At 50.4% G+C, this 9,227-nt stretch overlaps 1 protein-coding gene across 1 annotated transcript; it reads right to left on the bottom strand.

Annotated features, from left to right (window-relative positions):
• Positions 1-1,519: 1,519 nt before the first annotated feature.
• LOC137056486 (uncharacterized) lies at positions 1,520-6,228 on the bottom strand. Its single transcript, XM_067430610.1, has 2 exons — positions 4,712-6,228; positions 1,520-1,918 (listed from the first exon to the last, which is right to left on the bottom strand). Exons 1-2 carry the CDS (start codon positions 5,846-5,848, stop codon positions 1,520-1,522), a joined length of 1,536 nt encoding a protein of 511 aa, XP_067286711.1. The 5' UTR covers positions 5,849-6,228.
• Positions 6,229-9,227: the final 2,999 nt, after the last annotated feature.

The raw sequence follows: 9,227 nt of genomic DNA, 5'->3' as shown, positions 1-9,227 counted from the left end.
AGATTATTCATAATGCTAACCCTCAACCAAACCCTGACCCTATAGTTATACCTGTTGTTAATTAATATTACTCTGTATTTAAATATATCATTTAATACACATAATTTTTACAGTATACATACTAAAATAATACTAAATGATACTAAAATAACACTTATTTATTGATCAGTTGATTGATTGAATGATTGATTGTGTGTAATCTGCGTCTCTACAGGTCATATTATGGAAGTGGCTGTTTTGCTGTTGCTGACTATACCGATGAACACAGCCACACAAGTGACACAGACACAGAGGTGTGTACACACACACACACACACACACACACACACACACACACACACACACACACACACACACACACACACACACACACACACACACACACACACACACACACACACACACACACACACACACACACACACACACACACACACACACACACACACCATATATGTATAGTATGTACAAAATGTATATTCTCATCCCTTACACAAACCCTACCTAAAAACCCTTCACACTAAACTTTCTGTAAAGCCCCGTTTCCACCAAAATTTCCAGGAACAATTTGTACCAGGAACTTTTTTACAGGAACTTTTCTCCACCCCCCAGACCTGCAACTGTTTGCGTTTCCACCGCGATCTAAAGTTCCGTGAAGATTAGGCAGATTAGTCCAGTGATGTAGGACTGAGCGCGACTGCTCCTCCAAGTCAGTGACGGACAGTAATCATTTTTGCGCGACCGCAAAAATGAAAAACAAATTATGACATTTGTTGTACCGATTAAAAGATTTAGTGGACTGTTTACATGAGACGTTATCTAAACCGATCTGGTGTTTACATGTGATGACTTTCAATCGCAATCATTTTGTGAATGCAGTTTGTCTGCCGCATCAACAATGTCGCTGCTGTTTTCTCCAGCAGCTGGAATGTGTTAACTGTAGCCATAGCAACTCTTAACGGCCACCAGGACTAATACAGTATTATATAAGCTATTTATTTGTCGTAAAGTGTAATAATCATCTGCGAAAAAAATAATTCTTCTGTCAGGCGCAGTTAAAGTAAAAACTGCCTGGGGCAATATACGCTGTGCCATTACTCCAACATTATCTTCATAACTTACGAAATAAAAAGTTTACTGTGGTTCGGGTCAAGGATGTAAGGAAGAAGGCGGGGTCGGCGTTACTGGGACTCGTCACTTTTATTACTCTTTTACTTTCAAACAAAACACGTGCTCGAGGGCACATCAACTCATTAAACTTCACACACAGGTTTCAACACTCTGCACTGCTATCACTCTCCAGACAGGCTGCGCTCCGAGTCCCAGTCCAAACTCTCTCTCTCTCGTCTCTCTCTGCTGTGGCTTATAAGCCGTCTCTCCACGCCAACTACTGCAATCAGAGACAGGTGTTAGTCATTTGCACTTAACCCACTTACGCCCCGCTCGGCTCCGCCTCCTCTCTCCCCCTGCCGATCCCGCAAAACCACGCCTCCCCTGCCACATACCCCCACCGCCCGACTCAGGCCGGGGAGCCATCCGGCCTGCAGCCTCCCCCCCCCCCCCCCCCCCCCCTCCGGGAGAGGAAGTCAGCCACAGCCATCTGAGCACCCGGCCTGTGGACCACCTTGAATTTAAATGGCTGTAAAGCTAGATACCACCGGGTGATCCGCGCGTTGGTATCCTTCATGCGGTGGAGCCACTGCAGAGGGGCGTGGTCCGAACAGAGGGTGAACTCCCGCCCCAGGAGGTAGTAGCGAAGGGTGAGGACGGCCCACCTGATGGCTAAACATTCTTTCTCTATGGTGCTGTACACCGCCTCCCTCTTAGAGAGCTTACGGCTGATGTACAGCACCGGCCGTTCCTCACCCTCCACCTCCTGGGACAGGACGGCGCCCAACCCCCTGTCCGACGCGTCGGTCTGCAGAATAAAAGGGAGAGAAAAATTAGGAGCCTGTAAGAGCGGACCACCACACAGAGCAGCCTTTATCTGGGTAAAAGCCTGCTGGCACCGCTCCGTCCACTGAACCGTATCTGGTACCTCTTTTTTAGTTAGATCAGTCAGCGGGCTAGCGAGGTCCGAATAATTAGGCACAAACCGTCTATAATATCCCGCTAGCCCCAGGAACTGTCTAACCTCCTTTTTGGTCTTGGGTCTCGGAGAAGTCGCAACTGCCGCTGTCTTATCAATTTGGGGACGCACCTGCCCATGACCCAAGTGGAAGCCCAGATACTTTACTTCTACCCGCCCAATCGCACACTTCTTCGGGTTGGCGGTTAGCCCCGCCCTCCTCAGCGACTTCAGTACAGCACGCAGATGCTGCATATGGCGCTGCCAGTCCGTACTGTAGATGATAATGTCATCTAGATAGGCAGCGGCATATGCAGCGTGCGGCCGGAGAATCCTGTCCATCAGTCGCTGGAAGGTTGCGGGGGCCCCGAACAACCCGAACGGAAGCGTGACAAATTGGTGCAATCCGAACGGCGTGGTAAAAGCGGTCTTTTCTTTAGACATTGGAGACAAGGGGATCTGCCAATATCCCTTCGTTAAGTCCAGCGTCGAATAAAAGCGAGCGGTCCCTAGCCGATCAAGCAATTCGTCCACCCTTGGCATTGGATACGCATCGAATTTTGACACCGCGTTGACTTTCCGATAATCTACACAGAATCGCACGGAGCCGTCCGTTTTGGGCACCAAAACTATCGGGCTCGCCCAATCACTGTTAGATTCTTCTATTACCCCCATGTCCAGCATCGCCTCTAATTCGTCCTGCACTACCTTCTTTTTATGTTCCGGTAGTCTATATGGCCGACTGCGAACCACCACGCCCGGCTCCGTCTCAACGTGGTGTTGGATGAGGTCAGTCCGCCCCGGTAGGGGCGAGAACACGTCGGCAAACTCGGCCTGTAGCTGTTTCACGTCAGTGAGCTGCGAGGGTGAGAGGTGATCCCCCCCCGAGGCCAGAGCGAGAGAATGAGGCTTTTGGACCGCCTCCGGCCCGAGATCCTCCTCCCCGCCCACTACCGTCGCTAGCATCACTGACTCCGCCTCTGACCATTTTTTTAAGAGGTTGAGGTGGTAGATTTGACGTGCCCCGTCCCTATCTGACCGGCTCACCTCATAGTTGAGTTCTCCGACTCGCCGCGTGACCACAAAGGGTCCTTGCCACTTTGCGAGCAATTTCGAGCTGGACGTGGGCAGCAATACAAGCACTTTATCTCCCTGTGAAAATTGTCGCAGCTTCGCACCTCTGTTGTAGAGCTGTTTCTGTCTGTCCTGAGCCTGGAGCAAATTCTCCATGGATAGCCGCCCCAAAGTGTGGAGTTTTGCTCTTAGGTCCAGGACATACTGAATTTCGTTCTTACTCGCTGAAGGCCCGTCCTCCCAAGCTTCTCTAAGGACGTCCAGCACCCCCCGCGGCTGGCGCCCATAGAGCAGCTCGAAGGGGGAAAACCCCGTGGAGGCTTGGGGGACCTCGCGAACAGCGAACAACAGAGGCTCAAGCCATTTATCCCAATTCTTGGCGTCTTCGTGAACGAACTTACGAATCATGGTTTTTAACGTGCGATTAAAACGTTCCACCAGACCATCTGTCTGTGGGTGATAGACGCTGGTACGGATCGCCTTAATGCCCAATAATTCGTATAGTTCGCGGATCGTCCGTGACATAAACGCCGTGCCTTGATCGGTGAGAATCTCTTTCGGGATTCCCACCCGGGAGATTAATGAAAACAGAGCGCTCGCCACACTTTTCGCCGAAATCGTGCGGAGAGGAACTGCTTCGGGATATCGCGTTGCGTAGTCCACGAGCACCAACGCAAAGCGATGTCCCCGTGCGGACCGTTCCAATGGCCCGATGAGGTCCATACCAATTCTTTCGAAGGGGGCCTGCATTAATGGGAGAGGGCACAACGGTGCTTTTGGGGTGGCCGGTGGGTTCACCAACTGACATTCCCGACAAGACGCACACCACCGGCGTACATTCTCGTGAATGCCCGGCCAAAAGAATCGGGCCATGAGACGGTTTAATGTGGCCGTTTGACCTAAATGCCCCGCCATTGGATTAGAATGAGCCGTCTGGAAAAGCATTTCCCGGCGGCTTTTTGGTATTAACAATTGCGTTGTATCTTGCTTTGACTGGGTGTCTTGGACCACCCGATACAAGCGGTTATTTATTACTGAGAAGTACGGATAGGAGAGCGGTTGTTCAGGGTGGACGCGGTGGCCGTCGATGGAGCGGACCTGAGCAAAGGCATTTTTGAGCGTCTCGTCCCGGGACTGTTCCAAGGGAAAGTCATCGCGCTCTGAGAAGATGGGCGGACCCATTGCGCTCGGTTCCCCTGGAACTGCCCCCGGCGGTCCCGAATCCACCTCACCCGCCTGCGCAACCGCTATCCTCCCACCTCCGTTCTTCCCCCAAGAGGCATCCACCCATAAGTGCCCTAATAATTTATTAAACGCTGGCCAATTCGTCCCCAGAATTATGGGATGCCGGAGGCGCGGGTTAACTGCAACCTCAACACTATGCGTTTGACCCCTAAATTGGATATCCACGGGCACCAACGGATAGTCCACCACTTCCCCGTGCACACACCTCACCTTAACCATGCGGCTGTTATCCAATGCCCTAGGTGAAATCAGGCTTTGATGGATGGAGGTTTGGTTACACCCCGAATCCACCAAAGCCTGATAGGTACCCCCCTTGATACTCACGGGTATCTGGTACAGGCCAGCTTGATCGGGGGCGGCTTGTGGCGCGTCGGGGACCCGGACCAGCGTCCCCACATCCATCATCGGACACCGATCAATAAAGTGTCCCGGGTCCCCACAGCGCCAACAAGCCGGCCCAGGCCTCCCCGCCGCCCTAGTGGCTGGAAGTGGGTCCAGCCCTTGGCGTGGAGAGAGGGACGGAGATAAGGATCCCGGGAAGGGATCTAGGCTCCCTCCTCCCCGGGCCGCCGGCCGGGGAGTCGCCGCTGTCTCGGCCGCGGGCCCCGTTCTCCACCTCGGCGCCGGCCGGGGCGGCACTCCAGCTCTGGACCTGGGAGCGGGGACAGGTTTAGAGAGAGACGGGGCGGGGTTAGGAGGAGAGAGAGAGAGAGAAGAGAGAGAGAGAGAAGCCGCTGGCAAGGGCTCGCCGACCCCGTGGCACGCCACCATCTGGTCTTCCGCCAACTGGATGGCCTGGTCCAGCGACGCCGGGCGGTGGCACTGGACCCACTGCGCGGTCTTCCTCGGAAGCCGCGCGACGAACTGCTCCAGCACCACGCGATCGATGATCCCCTCGGCGTCGCATTCTCCGGCCATCAGCCACTTGCGGCACGAGTCCCGGAGCTGGTGCGCGAAGATGAAGGGCCGGCCGGACTCTTCGAGCGCCAGTGTCCGGAACCGCTGGCGGTGCTGTTCCGGTGTCCGGCCGACCCGCTGCAGGATGGCGCGCTTGAGGTCGTCGTAGACCAGGAGGTTCTTGACTGGCAGTTGGTGGGCGGCTACCTGCGCCTCTCCCGATAGCAGGGGCAGGAGCCGCATTGGCCAGTCCTCCTTGGGCCAGTCCCGAGCGGCGGCGGACCTCTCGAAGAGGTCGATGAACGCCTCCGGGTCGTCCATCGGTCCCATCTTCGAGAGCGCGATGGTGGCGGCTGAGTCGCTGGTGGGTTTGGGACTGGCCTGAACCTCCCGGTCCATCCAGCTCCGGAACAGCTCGCGGTCCTCATGCTGGGCCTGGAGGAGCGCCTCAAATCTTTTTTGCTGCTCCTCCCTGACGGCCCGCAGATCTTGATGGGTCTCCTGGTGGAGGCCCGCGAGCGATTGCACTAGGTCCGCAAGTGGGTGGCGGGATGGAGTTTCCATGGCGGCGTGCACACTTCTTCCTCCCGGGTTTCGGCACCAGTGTGGTTCGGGTCAAGGATGTAAGGAAGAAGGCGGGGTCGGCGTTACTGGGACTCGTCACTTTTATTACTCTTTTACTTTCAAACAAAACACGTGCTCGAGGGCACATCAACTCATTAAACTTCACACACAGGTTTCAACACTCTGCACTGCTATCACTCTCCAGACAGGCTGCGCTCCGAGTCCCAGTCCAAACTCTCTCTCTCTCGTCTCTCTCTGCTGTGGCTTATAAGCCGTCTCTCCACGCCAACTACTGCAATCAGAGACAGGTGTTAGTCATTTGCACTTAACCCACTTACGCCCCGCTCGGCTCCGCCTCCTCTCTCCCCCTGCCGATCCCGCAAAACCACGCCTCCCCTGCCACATTTACCCCTCAGAAAAATGAGCTTTCCTCTCTTGTCAACATGAGCGCGGCGCGCGCCGTCACGTCATATAAGGACGCACACTTAAAAGTAACCGTCAGGTTGTTTACATGGTGAAAAATAGACTGTAAAAAAATGAATAACCAGTATGGAAGAGATTCAAGCTGTGCTGCTTTTGCTGGTTATGTATAGGTTTACTAAAGAGGTATTTAACAACGACAGATAAGAGCACTAATATGCAGATGCAGCAGCATATTCAGAAAGCTTGTAAAGCTAGATTTAAAATGACAATGTATATTATTGTCAGCTATTACGGACATTGAATGTGAGATGGCTGAGACGAACGCGCGCCATCAGACAGAGAGCAAGACTGATATTTACTGAACGCAGACCGAACCTCGCAAAAGACTTTTAAAAATGCCGGTTGAAATAAAATGCTGCGTGAGGTCAACCAATCAGCATGTTCAGCGCCCAAGTCCCGCCCTCGAAAGTTCCTGAACTTTGAAAAAGTAATACCTCACGAGCAGGGCCGTTTGGAGGGGGAAATATTTACCCGGAACTTCATTTAGACCCTGGTTCCTGGGGTCTAAACACACCGAGTACCACACCAAAGTTCCTGGTTCCTGGGTAAAGTTTCTGCGTTCGAAACGTGGCTTAAGTGTACTTCCTCATGGGGGACTTCAATTTAGGTCCCCATGGTTATACAAGTTCCTGTGAGTCCATGTGCATTTAGGTTGAAGTCCCCTCTGGGACAGAAAAAACGTGTACACACGCACACGCACACACACACATTGGGTTTGCATGTTTTGTGCGGAATGATTTTTATAATGTACATACTGTATGTTCCTCTCCCCTTAAGCCTAGTTCACACTGCCCGATTTTTGCCCCGATTTTGAGTCGCCGACAGGTTTTGCGAAATCGCCGACAATGCCCGAGATCACAGGCAAATCGGTGTTCGTGCACGCGAGTGACAATCACGCAGTATGAATGATCAAAGACGCGATCAGAGAGAATCGCCGACGAGTCGCCGACGCCGGTGAGATATTTGGCATGCTAAATATCTGGACCTGTCGGCGATTCAAACTCCTGCTGTGTGAACAGGGTTCTGACTGAAAATTACATCGGCGATGACCGACAGCCAATGAAAGAGTGAGCTACAGGGCAGCAGAACGTTCAGGGAGGAGTTATAGAGCAGAATATCAGTATTTTAATAGATATATTTACAATTCTATCAAACAGAAACAAAGCCCAAACATTTGCACATCCAGCCACAGAAGCAGCACATTACAAAATTGTCTATTTACCTCAAACTGTCTTTGCAGAAAACAATCCTGGCTCCCTCTGTCTCTCCAACAATTTCTTCCGCCATAATCTTTTTTCTTTTTCTCTACAAATCAGCGCACATACAGTTTGAAGCAAACGTTGTGCAGTTTATCATTTTAAATAACAATTCAAAGTGTCGCGAGAGAACTCCGGTCTGACGCACGTGTGATCTCGCGTTGTTTACTCGGCACATCGCACGTGTGTTTGGGAAACGTAGTTTGCACCGGAGAGAGAGAGAGAGTTGTCGGCGATTCTTCCTCTTGTTCAGTCATGCAGTGTGAACTCCTCTGTCGTCAAACCATCGTGCAGTGTGAACACAGCAGTGACTGAATGATACCCCAGATAGTCATGCAGTGTGAATAGAGCAGTGACCCGACGAGTTTGAAAATCGTGCAGTCTGAACTAGGCTTTACGCTTACATTCTGCATTTTTACATTTAAAAAAACATCAATTTGTATGGTTTATAAGCTTTTTTTTCTCATGGGGACCGAAACATGTCTCCACAAGGACAAGGATTTCTGGTGCCTTGTTGGGACATTTTGTCCCCACCACACGGGGAACACCTGAACCGCACCCACACACACAACCACATGCTCCATACTCACACAGTATATTCTCTTCTACGTGTATTAAACAGGACACAGACAGAAAGCCTCTCACCAGTGAAGAGCTTACAGAGGTCAAGGGGCGTGAGCTTGGTCGGCACTGACAGGGAGACACCATCAATGGAGACCAGAAAGACCAGCAAACCAGATCCAGACGCAACCTCTTCTCGGATTCTACAAACCATCCTTCAGAAAGCCAGAGAGTAAGGGAATCACTGTCAAAGCTAAACCTTTATCAAAGAATACCATTCAAACGCTTGGCTCGGTATGACACGTCTCACCGAGGTTGTGGATGTGTTTTATCAAATATATTGAATCATAGATTAGTATAAATGCTGACCTTTGTCTTGTCTCTCTGCAGAAGGCGAGCAGTTCAGAAAGGCTGTCAGCTTGGGACATGTCAGGTACACAACCTGGCCAACAAGTTATACCGGATGGGTCAGAGCAGCGGAAAAGACGAGTCCAAAAATGCAAATGACCCGACAGGATATGGACGCTAAGAAATACATCCCAGACGGGCTTCTGCTCATTCATCAAAGGACAGAATGTATTTGACTGGTACTGCTCAGGATATTGCTTTAAAAAAAAAAAGGTTAAACTAAGTTAAATATTCTATATTATATTACCTATTCTATATTTTATTAACTAATTAATTGGCATGTCTTTGATAGACGTTGTTTAGGCTGCTTATTGTATAAAAGTTGTATGTATTGTATTATTCTATTTAAAAATTGTATATAAAGGTGACAAAAGAACTAAAATGAATAAATAACACGCATAAATGACTTTATGGTTTATAATTTGTGTTGCCCAACATGATATAGCATCCTTTGGCATATTGCTTTGGTGAATATGGAGTGTAAAATGGGGTTTAATACTAAATTACACAACATTGTTATTATTAAAAATAGGTAATGAGAGGGATCTTTCACCTTACATTTTAAAGGCACAATGATTTTTTACGATTAAATCCAAGAACCACTAGAACAGTGTTATATATTATATGATGTTATGATGAACTATATGCCTTACTCCACTGACGTTCTAAGA

Source organism: Pseudorasbora parva, chromosome 21 (assembly GCF_024679245.1).
Source record: "Pseudorasbora parva isolate DD20220531a chromosome 21, ASM2467924v1, whole genome shotgun sequence".
Classification (NCBI taxonomy): Eukaryota; Metazoa; Chordata; class Actinopteri; order Cypriniformes; family Gobionidae; genus Pseudorasbora; species Pseudorasbora parva.
Note: the sequence above shows the minus strand (reverse complement) of the source record. Positions and strands in the feature narration are given on the sequence as shown.